At 44.7% G+C, this 25,488-nt stretch overlaps 1 protein-coding gene across 3 annotated transcripts in view; it reads right to left on the reverse strand.

Moving 5' to 3' along the window:
- Nucleotides 1-25,488, reverse strand: part of LARS2 (leucyl-tRNA synthetase 2, mitochondrial) — a 146,911-nt gene that overhangs the window by 24,724 nt on the left and 96,699 nt on the right. For all 3 annotated transcript variants that reach the window (XM_025272822.3, XM_006077499.4, XM_044934148.2), the window contains 5 exons: nucleotides 25,100-25,204; nucleotides 22,427-22,542; nucleotides 21,519-21,802; nucleotides 17,588-17,686; nucleotides 14,301-14,438 (listed from right to left, as the gene is read on the reverse strand). In XM_025272822.3, the coding sequence (XP_025128607.3) occupies nucleotides 14,301-14,438; nucleotides 17,588-17,686; nucleotides 21,519-21,802; nucleotides 22,427-22,542; nucleotides 25,100-25,204 (742 nt within the window). The remainder of the gene's footprint in view (nucleotides 1-14,300; nucleotides 14,439-17,587; nucleotides 17,687-21,518; nucleotides 21,803-22,426; nucleotides 22,543-25,099; nucleotides 25,205-25,488) is intronic.

Raw genomic sequence — 25,488 nt, forward strand, 5'->3', positions numbered from 1 at the left:
AACGCAGCTCTAGTGATGGAGGCACAGGGTGTTGGCTTTGTTAATTAACAGAATCTCATTTCACACGCAAGGCTAATACAGATGAACCCTGGTACAGAGGAAGAAAGCCTCTGGACAGGGCCCTGATTTGTACACCGTGCAGCCCGTCACAGCAGCTGTGTGGACAGATGCGGTTTAAAGGAAATTCTCCAGTGGACTCAGAGGGATGGAGTGGAACAAAGGGGATGACTGAAAATGAGATGAAGGTCAGCTAGAAAAATAGGACCCCTAGTCTCTGTGTTTTAAAATCCTGTTATGAGCATGTGTATGTATGTGTGTGTGCGTATGTAAGTTTGGTGGGGTGTGTGTATGTGTGGGGGTATCTGCCAAAGTGTAAAACACCCAATATAATTAACATTAAACGGAAATTAGTCAAGTTATTCAGTGTCATAAGGCCTGTCCACCATGGGACCGTGTTAATTTGGAAGACGTACATGCAGAAAAATAGTCACCCCGTTGTTCTGGCTCCAAAAGCTACCTTAATAATAAGCTCTTTGAGTCACAAAACTGCCTTCCTTCTACCTCGCAGACACTACACCAGCAATGTCACCACTGGCAGAATGGCATCCTTCTGTACCACGTCCCAGGAAGATTCCCAGACAATGTGAGTGATATGAAAAATGATCTGTTACAGTGTACTTGGATCTCAGGCTGCCTTTTAACCCAGAAGCACCTTTAAGGGGGAGCAATGGTGTCTGTGGTCCCCATTTCTCAGGAACACAGGCACAGAACCATCAGGAACCTGGTGTCCTTGGGCCACACGAGCTGTATCCAGGGCAGGTTGGGGTTTGGATGCCCAAGACCCCTGATCTGCATTTTCCTCAGGAAGCTCAAGGGGCCCTGCCCACAGACCGAGTGTGCAGCTCTCTCTGCCGCCAGCCCCGTCTGCCCTCTGGGCCTCTCCCTCCACAAATGCCCCTGGTCCTCAGAGAGGTCCCAGGGACACCTGGCTGTCTCCAGAACCGGCTATGCTCCCTAGGACTCGGCAGGAATGCCCATCTCAGCCTGAGTTCCTGGGGTAACCCGGACCCGGCCTTCAGCACTGAGCGCCGGCACCCCCTTCTCTGGTGGGCATCCCTATCCCCTGCAGGCAGCTCTGGACTCCCCTTCGGGTCCCGCCATGTCCAGCATGCTCGGCCATGAGGAGCACGCCCAGGCTGTGTACTGAGGACAACATAAATACCCGTCTACCGCCGCCCTACCCCGTAGTGACAAGGACTGTCCTTTCATCTGTCTCAGCGCTTAGCACCGTTTCAATGGACGACAGGCCCTTTAAACATGTTCAAAACACGGACGATGGATGAAAAAATACAAATGAACAGACAGACGGACAGCGGGACTGAGGGAGGAAGACATGGATGTTTGGGGCTGCCAGCTCTTGAAGCCATCTGTGCCTTCCATCCAATCTGGGGTGGCACCTGGACTTTAACCTCATTACAACAGAAGATATAACACAGTTTCAAAACAGAAGGAGAAAATCATATGGTTACTTTTTACTGGGCAGACGAAGACAGAGGCTACACAGCAAACTGAATGAGTGTCCTACGTGCGAGGGCGGCCTCCCCCACGCCCGGTGGGGCCTTCCCTGGGCAGCAGTGGGCTCGACGGGGCCACTTTTGCACACACCTGGGGTGCATATTTTTGAGCACTAGCTCATCTTTTAGGAATCTTCCTCAAATAATTTTACATGCTGCTGCCTCACACAAAGAGACACTCTGCAACGTTCTTCCTGCTGGGCTCAGTGGCAGGAGGATGAACGTGCTGTTACCGACTTAGGCTCTAGTGTCCCTGTGCACTAGTTTTTGAGGTTTTTCCTCTCCTTTCTCACTCTTAGAACATGGCTTTGGTCACTCTTAATAGAAATAAAAAATATGTCCTTGGGATGGAAGAAGGGAGAGAATAATTTGGATCCCAAAGGTAAAGATTATCAGTAGGATAATCAAAATCAGTAGCTTTAAGCTTCCAGAAGGGGCAGGGGCAGAAATATGGGGCTTGGCTTCATTCTTGCAGGTTATTAAGTGGTGCAATGCTGCCCTCTTCTGGGGATGGATTGCAACCTTCTGGAATTTTTTTTTTTTTTTTTTTTCAAACTAGGGGCAGTACTAAAGAAAGTTCAAATACCATACTCATTTCACATACTAATAAGGTTATCCTCAAAATCCTTCAAACTAGGCTTCAGCATTTCATGAATGGAGAACTTCCAGATGCACAAACTGGGTTTAGAAAAGGCAGAGGAACCAGAGATCAAGTTGCCAACATTTGCTGGATCAAAGGGAAAGCAAGGGAATTCCAGAAAAACAAGTACTTCTGTTTCATTGATTATGCTAAAGCCTATGACTGTGTGAACCATAACAAACTGTGAGAAACTCTTAATGATGGTAATATCAAGACCATCTTACCTGTCTCCTGAGAAACCTGTATGCTGGTCAAGAAGCAAGTTAGAACCCTGTATGGAACAACAGACTGGTTCAAGATTGAGAAAGGAGTACGGCAAGGCTGTTTATTGTCACCCTGTTTATTTAACTTATATGCAGAGCACATCATGCGAAATGCTGAGCTGGATGAGTTACAAGCTGGAATCAAGATTGCCAGGAGAAATGTAAACAACCTCAGATATGCAGACGATACCACTCTAATGGCAGAAAGCAAAGAGGAACTAAAGAGCCTCTTGATGAGGGTGAAAAGAGAATGAAAAAACTGGCTTAAAACTCAATATTAAAAAAACTAAGATCATGGCATCCTGTCCCATCACTTCATGGCAAATAAAAGGGGAAAGGGTGGAAGCAGTGACAGATTTCCTCTTCTTGGGCTCTAAAATCACTGCGGATAGTGACTGCAGCCATGAAATTAGAAGACGACTGCTCCTTGGAAGGAAAGCTATGACAAACATAGACAATGTATTAAAAAGCAAAGACATAATTCTGCTGACAAAGGTCAGCAGTTAAAGCTATAGTCTTTCCAGTAGTCATGTATGGATGTGAGAATTGGACCATAAAGAAGGCTGAGCACCGAAGAATTGAGGCTTTCGAACTGTAGTGCTACAGAAGACTCTTGAGAGTCCCTTGGACTGCAAGGAGATCAGACCAGTCAATCCTAAAGGAAATAAACCCTGAATACTCATTGGAACGACTGATGATGAAGCAGAAACTCCAATCACTTGGCAACCTGATCACTATGAAGAGCTGACTCACTGGAAGAGACCCTGGGAGAGATGCTGGGAAAGACTGAGGGCAGAAGGAGAAGAGGGCGTTGGAGGATGAGATGTTTGGATGGTATCACTGATTCAACAGACATGAACTTGGGCAGACTCCGGAAGCTGGTGAGGGACGGGGAGGACTGGCATGCTGCAATCCGTGGGGTCGCAAAGAGTTGGACACGACTTGGCAGCTGAGCAACAATAACAGCTCTAGCTGCGCTGCTCGGGCTCCTCATCGCGGTGCTTCTCTCGTTGCTGAGCACAGGGCCTGGGGTGCACGGGCTTCAGCAGCTGCAGCACGTGGGCTCAGTAACTGTGGTGCAAGGGCTTAGTTGCTCTGCAGCATATGGGATCTTCTCAGATCAGGGATCAAACCCATGTCTCCTGCACTGGCAGGTGGATTCTTAACCACTGAGCCACCAGGGAAGCAAGCCCCTTTATTTTTAATTGGAGGATAACTGTTTTACAATAATGTGTTGGTTTCTGCCATACAATGTGAATCAGCCATAAGTTTACATATATCCCCTCCCTCTTGAGTCTCTCTCCCACCCTTGAACCCCCCATCTCAACCCTCAACCTGTGGGACTCTGACCCTAACTCCAGCCTTTCTGCCTAAGGCTACACACTTCTCTGGCCCCATCTTTTATAACTCTCTCTTTTTTTAAAGTGAACTTCTAAATGAAGTAAAGTGCACATATTGAAAAGCTTGTAATTCCTACTGGTAAAACTTGAAGAATTTTCACAAGATGAACACACCGGTGTAACCAGTGTCCAGGTCAACGATCAGAATGTGACCCACCTCCTGGAGGCCCCCTCCTTCCCCTCCCAGGCACCGTCTCCCCACCACAGGCACCAGCCACCTGGCTGCTAACACCATGGATCAATTTTGCCTGTTTCGAAACCACTTCTACCCCTTTCAGAATGAGGGAATCTCACGGGAGCACCCACACTGGAGGCCTTTCCCAGAAAGGCAGGCATTCCCTCTCAGACAGCAGAGCAACCAAAACAAGGCCTGCCAGTTAAGTAAGTCTTAATTTCTGAATGTTAGCAACCATGCAACTTGATGGTTGAGCCTCACGCGGGCTACCTTCCCCCAGGGTTGAAGCACTGCAGTGGTGGCCAGAAGGGCCATCTAGGGCAGGGATGGCAAGACTGCCCCGGTGCCTCTGCCCCCATCACGGACCCACAGCTGCACGTGCTGGTGGACTCGGGCTGAGCCTCAGGATTCTTGGGACCACGTGCTCAGAAAGCAGAGTGACACCTACCAATTGTTTATTCCGCAGCTATTTACTGAGTGCTTACAACATGTCCAGCGCTGAGCCAGGCATTTAGGGCAAGGCCCTGCCCTCACAGAGCCGGCCTGCCTGCTGTCACTGAGCCAGATGGAGGCCTGCCCACCCTCAGGGATGTGGGGGGAACAGAAAGTCCAGTCAGAGCTGAAGACCAACTCCTGCCACACCAAGTCCAAATTGCTCGCTCGGCCATGGAGGACTTCGCCCCTCCTTCCGCTTCCTTTCCTCTTTCTTACACGCGTTGCCCACAGGTGCTTCCGTGTCCTCACTCACTGTTCCCTGAAGTGCCCATTTGTCAGAACTCTACCCCTCCTTCCAGACTCCACTCAAACGCCAAATCTACTAGGAAGCGTCTCAGGCCCTCCTGGGCAAAATCAGTTGCTGTTTCTTCAGTGTGTCCAGTGTGGTTCCTATAACTGCATCGGGCAGGTATTACATGTCACTGTGCACTCATGTGAGTTGCTTTGCTGCCTGCCTTCCCCGAGAGTGGGGAGTAGGAGGATCCTTGAAGACCCCTCCGGCACCCAGTTCATCACAGATGAACTGCCTTAACAACCAGTTAAGGCAACTGGTTTGAGCTATGTCGAGTTTGTTTTCATGAACGAATAAACAAATCTGCAGCAGCAGAGTAGGGGACGGTGTGGAGGGGACAAGAGATGAGGGAAGAAAGGGGATGAAGGGCGGGCATGGGATGCTACTGCTTCCAAGTAGGGCCAGGACCTTTTTGTGGAGAGAGGCATGCTCAAAGATTTCAGACTCTGTCCACTTGAAGCCCCTGGGAAGATCAGCAGGGAACGAGAGTGGAAGAGGGACAAATTACACAGTGGGGTGGGGCCCCCCAATTCGTGGAATCCTTCTCAGTCCCCAATGATTCCCCCTCCACTCTTCCAGGGCCTCAGGGCTCTGGGAAGCCGCTTCTCATCCTATCCACCCTTAGGTGTAGTTCAGCTCTGAATGAGGAGTCATGTTTGTATTTGAGCGACAACTCGGCACAGACCCCTCTTGCACTCAATCAAAAAGCTTACAGGAAAATGGGTGGCCCAAGACATGCTCATAAATCACCAGCAAGAAGGAGGCGTGGAGTGTGATACAGAGAAGCAGGTGGCATGGGCATGGGGGCCAAGGGGACGTCAAGGGTCCTGCTGGAGTAGACGTCACACCACACTGCCAAGCTCATGATTCAGATCCACAACAGTATAATTTGTGTATTTCCCATTTGTACATTCATTCACCAAAAGGTACCTGGGAACAAAACTGTATAAGCAATCGAGATATTCACGTGTCATAACAGCTCTGTATAGCAGGGAGCTTTATGATAAGAAAGTGAAAAGTCTGCCACTCCAAGCCACCAAGAAACCCCTTCGGATTCTGAAGCCATCAAAGATGGAGGCGTTGTGCAGGGCCTCGGCCTTGGGGAAGGCCTAGATGGGTTTCACGTTCATGAATACAAATTAGTGCTCTTTTCCTTGAGTCAGACTTCCTCTTACTCCTTCAATACCACCTTGAGGGTTGGATTACTTTCATATGCACCAAAGCATGGCTCTATGCAAGTAGAATGATGAAAAGCAATGGAGTTGTCAAGTGTTTCCTTGACAGTCTGGACTGCGCTAACTCAGAAATTACAATACCTGCTGGTCACGGAAAGGCACCTTTGTCCAAGGAAGGAGAGAAGGAAGGAAGGGAAGGTGGGTGTGAGGAAGGGAGGGAGGGAGAAAGGTGACTAATCATTAGGATTAACAAGAAATTTCAGAACACAGGCAGGCTATGTAAAGCATCCTTACAAAAATCACTGCATACAGGAATGTCTTAGTCAAGACATGGCTAAAAGAATCTCAGGATTCATCAGAGCCATAACCAGTGACTGCAGGTGACATTTTCTTACTTACGAAACCCTGGATAACCTGCTCCCCTCTCTCCTACCTGGTCAGTCGGCTACTATGTAGATCTGGAAAGAAGAAAGCAGAAAGCTGCAGAGCTCTGAAAACAGTCTCTTATTGGGACTTCTCAGACTAACTTCACCTTGCTCTTCGTCCCTGCCCTGAGTCCAGGGCCATCGTGTTCACATAATTGGCCTGTTTCTAAGCATCGAGATGTGGCTTGTCTGAAAATATCACTGTTTCCATTTCCTAGCAGATAGCCAGGGGCCTGGAAGGAAGTCTTATTAATACCATGAGACTCAGGTAAAGTCTTTCTTTTTTTCCTTACCTTTTCCTAATAGCTCCATTTCTAGTGTGATTAGAAAGCTCTCTGGACCACGGACGGAGGCCTGCTGAGCTCACAATGGTCAGTAGCTGGCTGTCAGCACGGGGAGCAGCAGCTTCTGACGCCACCCCACCCTTTGATGACTGCAAACTGCAGACAGAACGTAAATTCTGGGAATTTAGTCTCTCTGGGTTGTATGAGCAGCTGAGGCTGAGGCTGACTCCCCTCCACCCCCCTACTCCCCCATGCTCACAAATCACGTTGCACGCCCAGCACACTTCCCTGCTTCAGAATATAAACTGTAAATGACTTCGCTTTATTTTCTGTTATAGAGTCACATAGTCATTGGGAAAAAAACATCTGGGGAAAAAAACCATTAAGAAATGATAAAATCATCAATAAGCTCACCATCCAGAGAGAACTAGTGTTAACATGCTGACATAATTTTTTTTCTAGTCTTTTCTCTTGCTTTGTGTGTGTATTGGCATGTGTACATGTAAAGACAGAGAATCAAATTGTATCTACAAATTTCTGCCTTGGTTTTTTCACTTCTGATTACTTCAGATGCATTTCTCCTTGGTGTTCAACATCCTTTGTAATATATATAAAGAGTTGTATGGAGTCCTCCATAGAGATGGAGTATACTTTGCCCTTCTCAGCATTTTGGGGCATTTAGGTTTGAGGTAATACTTGAAGTCATACTTATATGGACATTCTAGTGTGTTAGTTTGTGTTTTAGGATAGATTTCTAGAAGTGCAATTAGTGTGCCCAAAACTATTTTTTAAGGCACTATTTTATGACTGTTTTTAAAGCACTCCCTCTATACTGCTAAAATGCTTTTCATGAAGATTGTTCCCAACTGTACGGCATGAGAGAACCGCTCTCACTGGGATGCTGTACGGAAAACGCTTGTTTTGTGTTCCTTTTGCTGCCAACAAGATAAACATTTTAGAGTATGTTTACTGATCACTTGCATTTCTTCTTTTGCAAATTTCCTGTTGACAAAACTTCCAGCTTAATCATCAACCTGATGTTTCAGACACACAATAAAGGCACCAGTTGTACCATGGGCTGGCACTTCTAATCCAGAGGCCAGTTTCTTCTTATAAATGGTAAAGAGCCCTTCTGGAAATTCAAACTGCAGACCTAAATGTGCAAGTGATGAAAGAAAGAGCCCAGGCTCTTTTAGGAAACAGGAAGATTATTAGATCCACATAAACCTTTGCTTTTGTATTTGAAGACATTTAACCAGAATCAGAGTGAAAAGCGTACTCAGAGGTGACTGAATCCCTAATCTATGAGGCCAGGGAGAATCATAGGGGTTAGAACTCTCATCTGTACCACTAATCACAGCACCAAGTGAGCAAAAAGCAGAGGTTTCAGGACTCCCAGTCCAGACCTACTACCTGAGACAGTGGCCAAGCGACTGACTGAGAAATGAAAAGTGGGACAACTGAAGTCCCAAGTCCCTCCTGATATGACAATGCTGATAAATCCTGATAAAACAGCAGGCATACAGAAATAGACAAGAAATTCCAATTTATACACATTTCAGAAAAAGGAGCTAATAAATATAGAGAAACACACACGTGATTGACGGGTCTCAAAATTTCGCCCTAGACCAGCTTGATAAAGTTGTTTGGGGGCTTTAAAATAAATGCTAATTGGAGAGTTCTGAATTACTCATCACAGAAAGTGGATGATTTTCATTTCATCTGAGGCCAACTGGTTTACCAAAACACCTCCGCTAAAGAGGTAATGCTCAGAAATAGTTTTCAGATGCTACTGTTGCCCTGATGTGATTGAACAGGAGCAGTGCTGACAAGTGTGCTGAGAAACAGAGATAAGATGACTTTCTGCATCTTCTTCAGAAAGGTCAGCCTTCTGAGGATTTAACTCTCCCTCTTTTGGGGGGAGTATGAAGGCATGGAATAGAACTGAACCATCTTGGGAAGAATTTTTAAAATATATATAGCATAGGTATATTTCTATTTATACCATATAGTTGGCCCTTAAAGCCGATGGTTAGGCAAATTCCAGGTGGACCTCAGGCTTTCCAAATTTTAGAAATGTATTTAATAGAGACAAGTCACATCCAAAACAGTGTTTTAAAATTATGTCGGAATGCTACAAATCTTTTTCTGCTTGACTATAGTTGGAAAACAACGCAAACAAGTCGGAAAAGTAGCCAGGTACTTTAAGATGTAGCCAGGTCCTACATCTTAAATTAGTTAGCCACTGGGTAATTTATTGACTCATTCATTCCTTCTACAATTAATGGTTCCAAGGCTGAGAAATGCGCCCTACTGTTAAGAAGCCAGAAATCATTTGTGGTCTTTGTTTCTAGACCTGCATGCGTGCATGAATGCTCAGTCATGTCTGACTCTTTGTGACCCCATGGACTGTAGCCCACCAGGCTCCTATGTCTATGGGATTTCCCAGGCAAGAATACTGGAGGGGGTTGCCATTTCCTACTCTAGGGGATCTTCCCAAACCAGGGATCAAACAAATATCTCTTGAAACTCCTGCACTGCCAGGCAGATTTTTTTTTTTTTTTTTCCCCCACTGAGCCACCTGGGAAGCCCTAAACCTACATGAGAAGGAATTATTTCTCAGGTTGTACTTGATGTTTGAACTTAGCCTTTCTCTATCCAACTTTCCCTATCCCAAGGAGAACATTTCCTTTGAAGAACATACATTTTACTCTGTTTATATCAATGGGGTTAAACTCAACTGATTGAAACAAATATTTGCTGAGATAATGTCCATGAGACTGTGATAGTTAACAGGACACAGGTTCCATCCCCCAGGGTAGCTTATATCTAGTGAGGTAAAGAAGTTTCCACAAAGAAGAAATGCAAGGCAGAATGGCAAATGGTATAATCTAAGTTACAAACATTGTACTACAGTCAGCCCTCTTTATCTGTGGGTTCCAAACATGTGGATCAACAAACCATCAGTCCAAAAAAAAAAAAAAAAATTCCAGAAACTTCCAAAAAGCAAAACTTGAATTTAGTGTAGCCAGGCAATTTACATAGCATTTACACTGTATTAGGCATTATAAAATTATCTAGAGATGACTTAAAGCATTCAGGAGAGTGTAAGTTACATACAAATAATACTACACCATTTTGCATGAGGGATTTCAGCATCCAGTGATTTTGGTATAAGTGGGGGTCCTGGAACTAATCCCTAGTGGACACCAAGGGATGACTGTAATTTATCAATACTTCCCTGAGGATTAATGCTGTTAATGTGTTTAGTGGCCTTCTGATGCAGATGGGTTAATTTTTATACATGAAGGTCTCTGGGACTAATGAGAATTACTTTAAGCATTTAATTTATATCCTAAATTAGCTTTCTGTAGACTTAATCCATGTGTGCATGAACAGAATGTGGGAACAGATCTGAGGACGGGGTAAAAAGGGAGGGAGCTTTCGAGGCACTTCATTTTAATGAAATTGGATTTTAGAGGTTCTGAAAGTGACTTAAGGTGACTGCTAAAATAAATTACAATATATCCATATGACAGACAACTATGCGTAAATTGTAAATGCTGATGTAGAGAGATCACCAAGATATATTATAAAATAAAAAAGCAAGAGACATATATATAATATATGAAACATTTTAAAATGAGTATATCAATAGATACAAAATATTTTTCTGGAAGAAATCAAGAGAAACTGTTAACAGTTGAGAAGGGTAGAAGGTAGGCTACAGGGAGGAAGATTTCAATGTTCACTTTCTATGCAGTTAAATTTAAAAATTTTAATTTTAGACATGTATTACTTTTTCATTATTTAATATTTTAATTGTTAACATCAATTAACTGGACAGAGAGATGACTAGATATATTTTTCCCTTTTCTTCTCTTCAATTAAAAAACATTCTAAAAGGTTGTTGTAGGAAAAAAACAAAGCACAGCAACAACTGAAAAAAAAAAACCTCAGGAATGGTGCTCCAGGCAGAGTGGCAGACAAAAGAACCTGAATTATTGTCCTGATGAAAAACAAGTGAAAAGGCCAGATCGGACATAAAAAACACATTGTTTTAAGTGTGCTATTGAGTTGGCAAACTAAGAAATGAGGTTGAAATAAATCTATTTTTAGGTAAATAAGAACTAACAGTTGGTCCTTTACTTAAAAAAAAAAGAGACTCTAAAGTATTAATATTAATTTATATTTCAGATAAAAGGGAAATGATTTCAGATGTTCAATTCAGAGATGCAAGAATCAAGAGTGAGAAAAGATTAATAAGTATGTGGATCCAATGCAATTTCAGTTGAATGCCCAACATATAACCTCTGTGGAATCTGACAAGTGGAATCTGAAATTTATATGGAAGAACAGAAGTCCAAATATATTATAGTCAAGGTACTCCTAAAGAAAAAGGACAGAGTAGGAGGACTGCCCTTACTGGATATTGAGACTTGTAGAATTAAAATAAACAATGCTGGTAAATAACTATTAATGGCACGGAAAAAAGCAAATAGACCAATGGACAAAAGAAAAAAAAAAGATCCTATAAATAGGCCCTTGCATATTCACAAAAACTTGATTTATGATGGAAAGGGCACAGCAGATCAGTGGGGGACATGATAGACTATTCCATTAAAGATATTGAGACACTAAAAGCAGTTGCCATAAAGGAAAAGATTATTAAAATTTACTACATTAAATTAAGTTTCTGTTCATCAAAAGACACCATAAAAATAAGACAAGCCAAGAACTGGGAAGAAATACTGCAATACACATAGCATCCAGAATATTTATAGAATTCCTACAACTGATAAAAGACAGCCCAGAAGAAATAAGGGCAAAACACACAAGCGGGGATTAACGGAAGTGGAAACACAGAGGCTCATAAACAGAATGAAAACATGCTAAACTTCGTTAAGTCTTTAAATTCAAATTTAACTCACAAAGTCATCCCCTATATAACCACAAGTCTGACAAAAGTCTTACAGTTGGATAATACAGTCAGCCCTCTGTGTTTTATGATCCGTGGTGGGTTGAATCCAAGCATGTGGAACCCATGGATATCAAGGGCCGACCATGGCAACTGAGCATGTGCAGATTTGGTCCCCTCGGCAGGTCCCAGAACCCGTCCTCCACGGAGATGCGGGGATGGCAGCACGTATGTTGTAGAGGCGAGGATGTCAAGCAGTCAACAGGGTGCTCCCCTCTGGCAGTGCCAGTGCAGGTGTCTATCATCAATTTGAAAGCCAGCCTGGGTTTCTTACTAAAGTTGATCATGTGAGTAATCCTACAATTCGGGAATCCCACTCCAGGCACATATCTTAGAGAACTGCTCATGTGTGTATGTCAGGAAACGTACATGGATGCTCCTAGCAGTTTTGTTCATAGCTGCACAAAACAGCCCAAGGACATTAATGATATGGACATGAACTGAACTGTGTATTAGAAACTCTATTCCATGCAATCGAATACCAGATGGCAGTAAAAGAGAAATGCAACTACTCTATGCAGCAAGATGGATGACATTCCAAAAATGCTGAGCAAGGCAAGCAAGAGAGAATATGTGAAATATGATTCTATTTATACAAAGTTCAAAGACAGAAACAACACATATATCTTAAAATAGTCATCACTGCCAATTATTAAAGAAATGCACATCAAACTAAACTGAGGTAGCACCTCACACGAGCCAGAATGGCTATCATCAAAAGTCTACAAACAGGACTTTCCTGATGGTCCAGTGGTAAAGAGCCCGCCTGCCAGTGCAGGAGACATGGGCTTGATCCCTGGCCTGGGAAGATTCCACATGCCTTGGGGCAACTAAGCCCTTGCTCTGGAGCCCTCGAGCTACGGCTACTGAAGCCTGTGCGCTCAAGAGTCCACTTTCTGAAATAAGAGAAGCCACCTCAATGAGGAGCCCACGCGCTGCAACTAGAGAGTAGCCCCCGCTTGCCACAGCGTGAGAAAGCTCACACACAGCAATGAAGACCCAGCACTGCCATGAATACATGAATAAAATTTTAAAGGTCTACAAATAACAAATGTTGGGTTCAGAGAAAGGGTAACCCTCCTACACTGTTGGTGGGAATGTAAATTGGTACAACCACTATGGAGACCATAATTTGAAAAGATATATGTACATCCATGTTCACTGCAGACTATATTAGCCAAGACACAGAAGAAACCTAAATGTCCGTCAGCAGAGGAACGGGTAAAGAAGATGCCATACAAATATACGATGGAATATGACTCGGTCACAAAAAAGAATGAAATAATGCCACCTTCAGCAACATGGATGGACTTAGAGATTATCAGACTAAGAGTAGTGAATCGGACAGAGAAAGACAAATATACATCACTTATAGGTGATATCTAAAAAGATGATATAAATGAACTTATTTACAAACAGAAATAGAGTCACAAAGGTAGAAAACAAACTTGTGGTTATCAAAGTGGAAAGGCTGAGGGGAGTGATAAATTAGGAGTTTGGGATTAACATATACACAATAATATATATAAAATAAATAGTCAACAAGGACCTACTGTACAGCACAGGGATCTCTACTCGATACTCTGCAATAACCTATATGGGAAAAGAGTCTGCAAAAGATGGTTTTACATAAATATATATATATATGTGTGCATATGAAACCAAATCACTCTGCTGTACCCCTGACACTAACACAAGGTTGTAAATCGACTGTACCTCAGTGTAAGACGAAAATTGAGTCAAAATACACCAAAAAGCAATAACTTTAAGAAAAGCAAGAAAATGCATAATTCAAGATTCAGAAATGGCACTGTGTGAGGGGAGAGGCAGAGGTGTAGGAATGGGGATGATCTGATCGGAGAGGGCAGCCTGGGTATTCTAAGGGGCCTCTAAGACTCTATTTCCGAATGTGACAAGGGGGTGCATGGATGGTCATTCTATTTTAAAAATTGTATGATTTTATAATTGTATAATACATTAAATATATATATTATACACATTATATATATATGCACACACATACACACATATATATACACATATATATATGAGGTATTTCATGGGAAAGAAGCCCACACACACATCTTTCTGAACACCATGGGGAACAGATTACGGACCAACAGGGAATGAATTTCTCAATGGATTTTCCCCTAGCTTTTAATCCATCATACACTTTTATCAGAGTGATATATTGAGACAGGATTCAGTCAAGCTTGGAAACAGAGCGGACACTGAAGGACCTGATGAGAAACATGACCTCACACGAGAAGCTATGAAAAGCCATGGAACATAATGAAAGCTCTCCGCTGCCTCCCAGGTGAAAAATCTCCATTAGCAGAGACTTAACTCCATCTAACAGAGAAGAGCTGAAGCGAAGATCCTATGTGACCAGGCAAACAGCACAGGCTGGGACTGACTCAACAGCACAAGTGGACCTCCAACGGTCAAGGCTGACAGTGACCTCGAAAGCACACTTGAAAAATAAGAGTTCTTCTGCTACATATATATTCAACTTGCTCCAGAAGAACGGACACCTGCTTTCAGCTGCTATTCAAGAAACCGAATTCTTTTGCAAAGCAGTGTAAATGTAAATGCTCACCTGTGTTTGACCATTTTTTGATTGTGGCAAAAATGACTGAAGAATCTTGCATAGAACAAGTGCATGACCGCATGCTCTTTCCCTCCAATGTACAAATCCACAGGCATCCAGTAATCTGCCAAGGCTGCGCTGAAAGGGCTGGGAGGAAGAGAGATGGTCATTTATTAAAAAAAAAAACCTACTTTGTTACAACTGCATAAATTAGACAGACATTATAACTTGCATATTCCCTGAAATAAATTATGTGAGAGAAAAACAGTGATTTTCGTTTTAAAATATAATGAGAAGCTTACATAAGAGAGGAGAAAAATGTCAGAGCAATATTAATTTATGAAATTTACAAGATCTGTTTCAGAAGCCAGTGCTGACACATTTTAACAAATGTGATTGTCACATAGAATGAGGACAAAAGGAATATATACCAGCAATAACGGTATTTCTCTACAAAGCATATATTTGACTGTCTAGTTTTATTTTAATTTTTATTACCATAGACAATAGAGATTTTTGAGTTCTTACCAATAGAGGGCAATATGGCACTTAAAATGGAGACTCACGCAGATACTAAACATTCATTTTAAAACAGAAATTCTGTCTTAAAAGTAGCCTCAAAATGCAGATAGTCAGCAAGAGCCTGTATATGCTTCTTAAAATGCCCTGAGCATACGTAGAGTAATTAAAATAGCCCAAGTCTCTCTCACCCAACAAGTATCTTTTGGTCAATGGAGGTCCTAAAAGACAAGTTTCCTCCCTGGAAGCATCATTCCCAATCCTAATGGATGCCAGGGAGGAAAGGGCCACTCCCTCTGTTTCTGGCTGGGGTTCTGGTCGGGGGTGGGGTTGGTGGGGGGTGGGAGAGAGAAACAGCGCTGGCTGGGGACAGATCTCTTCATCCCCAAGTAAGGCCCTCTCTTGAGGTCATCCAGTGAGGCAAACCTTGGCCTGTGGGGGATCTGCACCCCATGGTTTCCTGTATTTGTGAATTCTCCTCCCCACACCTCAAGCACGTTTTCCCCAGCTCAGGCTCTAAGCGGGAGCCCAGGGCTCGGCAGGTGGGCCTGGCCAAACACCCTGTGTTTGCATCTTAATACAGCTTGGCTTTCTCTCCTCCAGCTAGGATGCCAGAATTCTGGCAAAATTTTAAATAATGTTTCTATGTGAAAAATGTCCCTGGAGAAATGTGACTGCTCACACAGGTGACAGAAAAGCAAGGGAAGTCAAGGATGGTGCCTGAATGTAAGCTTGAAGTAAACTGAGGAGTGAGACAATGGAAGTAGCTCTAGCTGGGATCTATGATCTATCCTGGAAACCACCCAGTGAGAACACAAGGCAGCATGGAAATGCACAGCAGCATTTTATGAGGGAAATGATATGGTCGGTGGGATTCCAAACCGGGGGCTGAGAAGGTCTCAGGGTGTGTCTTGCCACTCAGGGGCCCCTCATTAAGCCAGAGTCTCCATCATCTGTAGGAAGGTTTTCCCTTGAAGCTTTCTGAGAGGTGGAGAGTCTGATTTCCCCTGCACTGTAAGGCTGCTCTTCCTAAATTATTGTTGCCATTGTTGAGTTGCTGTCTTTCCGACTCTTTGCAACCCCATGGATTGCAGCACGCCAAGCTTCCCTGTTTTTCACTGTCTCCCGGAGTTTACCCAAGTTCATGTCTATTGAATCGGTGATGCCATCCAACCATCTCATCCTCTGGTGCCCTCTTCTCTTCCTGACCTCAATCTTTCCCAGCATCAGGGTCTTTTCCAATGAACTGGCTCTTTGCATCGGGTGGCCAAAGTATCAGAGCTTCAGCTTCAGCATCAGTCCTTCCAATGAATATTCAGGGTTGATTTCCTTTAGGATTGACTGGTCTGATCTCCTTGCTTACCAAGGGACTCTCAAGAGTCTTCTCCAATACCATAGTTCAAAAGCATCAATTCTTCAGCGCTCAGCCTTCTTTCTGGTCCAACTCTCACAACCATACGTGAAAGGGAAGGCAATAAAAGCTCCTTTGAGAAGGAAGACCCAGAAAAGGGGCCTCTCTGTGGGTTGGCCGGGGTTGCCTGGTTGGTCCCAGCTGCGGCAATCCCTCTGTGCCCTTTCTGCCTCTGCCAGCTGCTGTTCACTCTGGCTCCTGCTCATTTCTGCACAGCCTCCACATGAATCACAGAATAGCAGGACTGGGGCAGGCAGGAGCGCCCGTTTCCCTGCAAATACATTATCTCCCAACCAGCGAAGAAAATGGGTGCATTTTTATACCTGGCCTACAGGGTTTCAGTATAATGGTTCTCCCATGGACAAGAGCGAGTTGGCAAGGTCTCTGAAACACAGTGTCTGTGGTTTCCTGTGCTCTGCCCCAGTTTTCTTTTGCTTTATTTCCTTCTCTATCCATCTACCTATTGCTCTCTTTCCCTTATTTATTTTTGTCAAAGAAGCACATGCACATAGCTGAAAAAAACAGTCCTGAAACGTTTATAATGTAGAACAGTGGTGTCCAGCCCCACTCCTTCACCACCCTCCCCCCACACCTCCTACCTGTCACTTAGCCACTTTTAACCCTTTCAGATGTTTTTTTTCTGGCAATTACTTAAAAATATGTCTATATGCTTTGTTCACTTATCAGTATTGGAAATTATCTAGTGACCATATATGCTAAGAGGTCATGCTCTCAGCTCGCTGAATCGCTCTCTTCTACCCTCCCTGTACACTTGCATCATTATTTTCATTTAAGTTAGTAACTTCACATATTTGTGACTGCAGAAGTGCAGTTCACTGCAGGGCCAACGAGGGTATCACCAAAGCTCTTCCTTTGACTCTTTTTCATTTTTCCTATACCTGGGATTTACTTGGCTCTGAAGAATCTAATTTAATAATTGAGCACACTCACTATAAGAGCCTGTTTCAAAGAGCACAGTTGACCCATGGCTTCCAGCTCTTTCATCTCTGGACCCCCTGGGGTTGATGGCAGCCTGTGCCCTCCTGGGAGGAGCAGACCAGAGCAGGCATTGCCTCCTGACTTGGGACTCTGGGCGTTTCCCATCTGGCCTGCTCAAGAATTTTCAAGCTGTGCTGGGGTCTGAGGCTCTTCAACCCAATCCTTCTGCCTTCATCCTTTTCTTTCATCAGTGTCCGACCTATATCCCAGTCCAGGGCTTGCCTGCTGACCCCCGCTCCCTCACCTCTTTACTCCCCAGAGGCACCTGCCCCCACAAATCTCTTGCTCATTGAATTCTATCTTGATGTTTGCTTCATGGAAGACCCAGACCAACACATGCTCATGAATTCAGCAGGGCTTTCTGTACCTCTGAGTATTCTGAGGGTCAGTATATCTGAAGTAGTACCAAGCAGAATCCACAAAGGTATCCATCGTATCTGTCTCTCTTGTGGCTGCTCCTTTGCACCTAAGAAGGAAAGAAAGTTCATCGATTGGTTTCTTTTTAAGTATTAATGCATTTTCCACCAGCTTTTCAGAAAGCTATAACAATTAGTACGAATTCAAAATGTCACAAGAACAATGCCACATCATGAAAAGAACAATTCACGGTATGGGCTCTCTTTGTACTGCAGAGTACACAATGCTTTAAAGAAACTTAAAAATGTAAATCTTCAACAATTATAAAAGCCCTATTCTCTACTTCTCTGAACTGAACATGGTAGAGTATCTAACAGCAATCTTATCTCCTTATGCACTCACTTCTCTCTTAGGCATGTCACGACTGTCTTCAGCCAATGCCTACTACTCTCTGACGCTCATGGGGTGCATTGGTTTATGAAGAGAAGTTGAAAACCAAATGTAGTGAGATACTGCGCTGAAAAATGAACTTGGTTTTTTAAAATTTTTTCCTATCTCTATCTCTTGGGTGAGAGGAGCAGATATCCTCAGGGGGTGACCTCAGGAAGATAAGTCACCATGGAGACCCAAAGGCAGAAGTGTGCTGGAGCAACTCATAACAGTTTGTGAGGATTGACTCTTGAGATCTCTTCCCAACTGTGGGATGAGTGATGCCAAGGGGTCGTCTGAATTTAGCCCTTGGAGGAAGTACCTGTACCATAGAAATGGGCCAACACTACAGATCAGAAGCCCCCCTCCAGTGATCTACTTAGTACACACTCACCAACACACCACTGTCTAAAGGAAGGCTCCTCACAGAAGGTGAAGATAGCCCCACAGTTCAAGACAGTGAATGGAGGGAGATACGTGGTATGTGAAGGGTTGAAAACAAAAAGCAGTGTTCATCCTAGGGATGTGATACGTGGAGAGGACTGAGGTTCCAAAAGGGGCCAACTACTAAAGTAATTTTGAAATGTGTCCGTAGGATGATGGCCCAGCGGACTGGAGCCATAAGCCACCACTTCTGGGAAGGCAAGAGACAGTACCCTTAGCCAAGCCTGGCCAAGGAAGGTGCTTGGCTCCCTTGAAGACCCTTCAAAGGCATGGATCAGTAGTGGATGGGGGTTGACAGCTATTAGCAGGGACCCTTTGTGGCTGTGAGAAGCCACAGCAGGAGAACACAGCTTGGACTCCAGGCTCTCCCTTCTGAAGCATGAAAGTGGAACCAACCGCACCTCCTAATGTTGCCTTCTTGGTGGGATGAGTCCTTGGTGGTGGGCGGTGGGGGGGGGGGGTGGGGGTCGGTTCTTGGAAAATTTGAGGAGGGGGATGAGGAGCCCCAAAGAGGAAGTGATGAATCCTTTGCTAATTCAGCACGTAAGGGCTTCAGTCAGTTTTTAATTTTAAAAATAAAAGAAGGCATTAAAAAAAAATAAAAGGGTTGCCTTTATATGTTGCATATGTGAAGCAGTTGGTACTGGCTTTCCAAATATTACTGGAGGAAACAGTCACTCCCCACCTCCTGCTTATTAAATGGAAGTGGCTGAGCAGAGAACACAGGAGCCCACACCTGGCAGGGCTCTGGGCTCCCAGGGGCCTCAGTCAGGGGGCCTCCCACTGGGAACAGTGGTGGTTCCAGGGGAAGGGGCTTACTGAGAGAGCCCCAAGGGACCCCTAATCCTGTTTCCTACCACCCAGGGCTGCTCTAAGAATCTGATCTCAACAGTGCATCTCTAAACGAAAGCCAGGTCTCTTTATTTGGAGAGCAAGCAACCAGAACACATACTATTTGGGGGAAATAATTAGAAGATAAATGTCTCTTCTTCTTCCTCACTGTTAGGGCATGCATACAATTTAGGAAGAAAACGCAGGGACTTAACTCATAAAAGGGGCTGATATCTGACCAAAACTTGCCATGCTGATTTTTTAAATGGTCATGGTGGATTTGAAGATGACCAACACCTTTTATGGCTGACACTAAAAGCTGGGTTATACAGAACAGACTACTTGGTAAGTGGGAGGTAGACAGCGGTGACAGTGATGGTGTCACTACCATTATTGGCCCCAACATTAATAAGACTAAAACCGGGCAGCGGGCACCGAGCCAAACGCTTCCCGGGCTTTGTCTCATTTAATCCCCAGGAACTCTGGGGATGGTGAGGTAGACACTACTGACGTTCCCACTTTGCAGACGGGTAACTACGGTTCAGAGAGGTTGAGAAATCTGTTCAAGGTCTTGGAGCTCAAGGGTAACGAATCTACCTCTGCTGGACTCTGGTGCCCATGGTCCTTACCTCTGGGCTGTCCCGCTTGGCCACATGGGCTCAGCAGCTCTCAGCCCTGCAAGCTCATTAGATTCAACTGGGAGCCTTGACCAAGCCCACGCCTGGGGTCTGCTCTCCAGGCATCAGTAGACAAGGTAGATCTTATCCCCACCACCAAGGCCCTGGGCTGCCACAGTGGGTGGGCTGAAGGCTGCCCATGTCTCCAACAGAGAAGTACTTTGTTACTGCTTATCAACAAAAAGGGTGTGCTAGCTCTCCCCTACCTGGCCCAAAGCTTCCTACATTTCTGCAAGCCCCATCGCAAACCTCAAAACTGCCTGAGTGAGCACGTGGGTGAACTGCTGGCAGGCCAGGGCAGAATGTAGCTAACACTTCCAGTTACAGAGTGTCTGCTAGGAGCCACTGTGCAGGGTTCCATGAGTTAATTCTCATCTTCTGAAACCCCTTCATGGGGTTATTTTTGCTCCTGATAAGGAAATCAGTGCTCAGCGAGCTTACGTGACTTTCCCAAGACCACATAGCTAGTGAAGAGGCCGGGCCAGGACCTGAAGCCATGACTGTTGTCTCGCCAGCCTGAGCCATGCATTCGCACTACTGTTCAGTCGCTCAGTCGTGTCTGACTCTTTGTGACCCCATGGACTGCAGCCCACCAGGCTTCCTTGTCCTTCACTATCTCCCAGAGTTTGCTCAGACTCGTGTTCATTGAGTCGATGATGCCATCCAATTAGGTGGCTACCTAATTACTGACCTAGAGGTGGTAGTAAGAGGACTAAGTTATTTCAAAACTTTAAAACAACCCCATCACGATCTATAAGGCACAGAAAAACTGCTTTTCCATACAAGGACAAAGGGAAATACTACACTTTGGTATCTGTTATTTACTTTTTAATCAGTTGGAATGGCATCCTAAAAAATCACACGGGAGGGACTTCCCTAGAAGTCCAATGGTTAAGACTTTGCCTTCCAATGCAGTGGGGGGGAGGGTTCAATCCCTAGTCAGGAGCTAAGACCCCGACATGTCTCAGGGCCAAAAAATCAAAACACCAAAGCAGAAGCTATACTGTAAAAAATTCAATACAGATTTTAAAAATGATCCACATCAAAAGATCTTAAAAAAAAAAAAAATGGGAGACACGCCAGTGAATTGACAGAAAACATAATCCTACTTCCAAAATGAGAATTAAGGAGATAGGACATATTTCAGGATATTAAAGAATGAGACCCCTGAGTACACTTGTCCTTGTACCTACTGTTCTGCTGCTTGTGATAAAATCTCCACTGTTATCATAGTCACTCTGTGGGAAAACCGCAAGGCATTTCCTCTTTTCTCTGAGAAGCTCTTTGGAATATATAGTGAAGGAAAGTGGTCTTTTCCAAAGCTATGATGAAAATGTGTAGCTTTTCCATCAGTTGGATTGGCTGTTTCAGGGAAAGATGTGAATTGATATTGCTGCCTCCACCAGCCCAGAGGAGAGGAGAGGGCACCCATCACAGGGCTGGGCTCCAGATTCCAACCTCCTCTTTCTAAGGTTGCAAAAGACCTATGTTATTCTCTCCAACCAAGCGGAAGTCCGAGAGGACAGTTAGCAATCGTGGCTGAGGGGTGTGGCTCCTTACCTAGGGCAGGAGCAGTTTACCCACTCGGAAGCGGAGGCCAGTGGGGAGCCTCCCTTGCTGGTGAAAGAGGTGATGCTGGGCAAGGTCACGGGCAAGTCCTCCAAAGGCACGGGCACGGGCCCACAGGCCGGACAGTGAACCATAGGGATGGGCGTGCCCCAGTACCGCTGCCTCGAGATCAGCCAGTCCTTCAGTTTATCACTTGTCACGTCACCGCCCACTCTCTCCCTCCGGGCTTTCTGAGTCAGGGCTAGAAATGCATCCTGCCGCTTCATACCTGTGAACTGAGAGGGGAAGGAGAGCGGTAAGAATGAGCTGCTACCCTGAGGCCACCACCCTGGACTGCCACTGTCTGGAAATAAGTATCTGGGGAGAAGAGAGAGCTCTAAAAGGAAGAGCCGATTTTGGTCAACTGCCTCAAGGAACCAGTTTCCCTGCAGGAGGTCATTTTTCTCATGCAGAAGATTCCCAAAATAAGGTACTAGCTGTTCTGACAACTATACTATTCAGGGATCAGGTTCAACTTGGAGTTGAGAAGCTTCTAGATCTTGAAACAGAACATTATTTTGGGCTTCCCTGGTGGTCTGGTGGCTAAGGCTCCATGCCCCCAATACAGGGGACCTGGGTTCAACCTCTGGTCAGGGAGTTAGATCCCACGTGTCGCAACTAAGGGTTCACATGCTGCAATTAAGATCCTGTGTGGCCAAAATAAATAAAAGTAAATAATAATAGTAATAAAAGAACATTATTTTGGTTTCATAGATTTCAAAATGAGGCTGCAAGACTGTTAGGTATGGAGATGAATGCAATGGTAAATGATAGGTTGTAACTTGCATCGAGGGGAAAATGCATCATGAAGCTCATGTGAAGACCATGAGTTTAGAGGTAAATTCTTAGGCCCCACCAACCTCTGCGGAGCCGCTCAGTCTCTCTGTGCCATCTGGCATCGTTTCAATGACTTCGGAGTAGGACAGGCCCAGGGTTTGGGCCAAGGCGGAGTCCTCTAAGCTGGTGCTGGGAATTCCTGTTCAAGGCGAAGAAATACAAAATGTCTTCTTTGCAAATGCCCAAATCACAAAAGGACTGCCAGCGGGGGCACTCAGCATTAGCTTTTGAAGGGAGACTCTATCTTTTTCAGTCAGAGAAATGATCAAATCACATCGCATTCACTGAGAAAAGGGAGAATAGTCTTGGGGAAACTCACCACCCTGACGCAATGGTGTTCCGTACTGACACTACTTTTGGTTAAGTCTTATTCCTTTGTTTACTTTCTTTAAAAACAATTACTTGTAATTCTAAAATACACAATTTTGGGTGCTTTTTGTCACTTGAACAGCAAATCACAAGCACCTGGGGAAGCCTGGTCTTTGAATTCCTTCAGGGACGCAGGACAGTGGGGTGCTCCTGATCAGCAGGGCTGACTCTGCTAGCGTCTCCCAGCACCCCAGAAACATCCACTCGGGCAGGAAGTGGAAAGCTGGCGACTGTGTTTCTCCACACTGCTTTGTTCCCAGAGGCAACAGTACATTCTGAATAGACATTTAGTCTTCAACCCACATACACCCTTGAGGAGACAGAACTGAGTGTAAGGAAATCGCTCATTCAGAGGATCAGGGCCTGCTGTTTCAGCTTCAGCTCTTCAGAAAAACAGGCTTTTCAGCTGTCAGTTCTGTAGGCCAGGGTTTCTCCACCTGGGTCCTATCTGACATTCTGAAGTTGGCTGTGGGGCTGTTCTGTGCAGTGTAGGAAGTGAAGAGCTTCCCTGGTTCCTACCAGCAGAAATGTTTCTACAGTTGCCAAACGTCAGTTGATGCCCAGATCACCCCTGGTTGAGAACTTGTGCTGTAGGGTCAGCTGTCAAAACTGCTGACATCCTTGTGGACACAGCATGCCACACGGCAACACACACGTCAGGTTGCCACGAACAACCTCTCTGGAATGCTGCCCTACAAGGGTGATTTAATGTTTGGGGTGTGGGTTCTAAACCTCCTTGGTAAGACAGAAAATGCCACGGTATGACGGAAAGCTCTGTGGTGTTTGTTTCAGCTGAGATTATTGACAAAAAGCATGTAATGAAGCAAATAAACTGTCAGAGTGGATTTGAAAGACCCCAAAGTGTGAGGACAGGTGGCAAGCAATGGAGACTGCTGAGAAGTGGTCATGGACGAGGAAGGGGGGAGAGTCATTTACTCCAGTCCTGTGGGGTCTGGGGGAACTCAGAGCAATCTTCAAAGGGAGACGTGATCACAGGTTTACCTGACCGCATCAAGCTCACACTGGGCCACCGTGCTGGCCACGTGGGGCTCAGCAGAATGTAAACCATTTGTAACATTCCGGTAAGAGGGTGAAAACCCTACTTCATCTCGTTGACTTTCGTTTCTGTTATTCTTGGAGGGCAACAGACGGTAACTTAGAAAATGTTAATCATGGAAGTATGTGAAATGAAGACAATAGGAAAAATGATTTCCCACACATACCCAAGAAAATCAGATTTCTCTTTTTCTTTTACCCTTTTCCTTCAGAACTCTCAATATTGTGCCGGTACTTTGACTCAAAATACCAAATGAGGGGGAAAAAAAAAGCCACATCAGCATGAGCTTCCTTTACTGTTCAACTTGGCTGGCTATATTAATGAATTTTACTAATTATAAGATGCATTAAAGTACTAGAAGGAATTATGTCTTTTAAGCAACATATTTTCTAGGTTAAACTGTCAGATAAGAATGACTTGAATGGCTAAGTATCTGTTTTCTTGGTTGGTGTTTCTTCAAATCACTTTGTCAAAAAAGGATCTGAGGGCTGTGAGGAAAAACATGGTTTCGATAAGCAATGCTATTTCTTCTGTGTGCCAGGAGATAGAGGGTGTGGCAGTAACTTTCTCTGCAGGTTCCAGCACACTGGTGAACTTTCTCTGCAGGTTCCAGCACACTGGTGATGGGCTGGAATCTACAGTAGGGAAGTTGTAAAAGAGATGTTCGGGTCCCCCTCAGGGCAGGTCTTGGATGGGATATGATTCGGTTCCATCCCCTGATTCAACCCCAGACTTCCTGTTAGGTGGGGATAGTCTGGAACACTCAGCAATGAGTAAGGCCACCAACCACGTGCAATTCACAGCTCTACAAACGCCTTCGATTCTACTGCTGTTTCACAATCCCTTTCTTGCACGGCTCAAGTTCACCCCCTCCACTAAGTCTTCCCCCAAAAGTTAGCCCGCATCAATCATGTGTGCTTTGAACCCCCATCTCAGTAGCTGCTGCTGCTTCTGTGAGTTCTGAAATGGGATTCTTATCTGAGTAGTATTGTTCCCCACATTGTATAGGCAAGTCTCACCAACTAGCTCCACTGGCAAAATCTGTGGGCCAGACATTTTTGATTATTCTCAGCAGCAAGTAGCAAGATGCGATATACTCAGTGTTTTCAAAATGCAATGCTTTAAATAAGAGACAATGAAAGGAAGGGACATTCATTTTCACAAAGACACAAAACAGATCACGGAATATACAGCCAGCTCTTCCAGGCTAGTATTTTGATCTTAAGCCTGCTAAAGACATTCTCCTGATTACATTTTACTAGCTACTTACCTATTTTTGCATCTAGAGAGCCCTCCAAGTCAGCTTTGGCCAAGATGATGACCGGGACTTCCTGCTGGGTGAGCATGTTCACGGCCGTCACGGGCGTCAGACAATCTGAAAATGAGGGCAGACAACGGTGGAGGCCCGTCAGCTGGGGCTTTAACACCCTCTGCGACTCAGAGGAGACAAGTGAGAAAAAGAAGCTTTAGAACCTCTGTGTTTTGTGCTAATTATTATAGAATTTGTTCTTTGAAGGTATTAACAGATAATTCACACTAGTGGAGGATCAAAAGATTAAACAAATACATGAAAATATTCATTCGTGCTCCTCACCAAAGAAGTGAAAATGGCACTTTTGTTTTCCAGAAGGTGGAGGAAAGATGTTCCTACCACCTCCC

This window comes from Bubalus bubalis, chromosome 21 (assembly GCF_019923935.1).
Source record: "Bubalus bubalis isolate 160015118507 breed Murrah chromosome 21, NDDB_SH_1, whole genome shotgun sequence".
Lineage (NCBI taxonomy): Eukaryota > Metazoa > Chordata > Mammalia > Artiodactyla > Bovidae > Bubalus > Bubalus bubalis.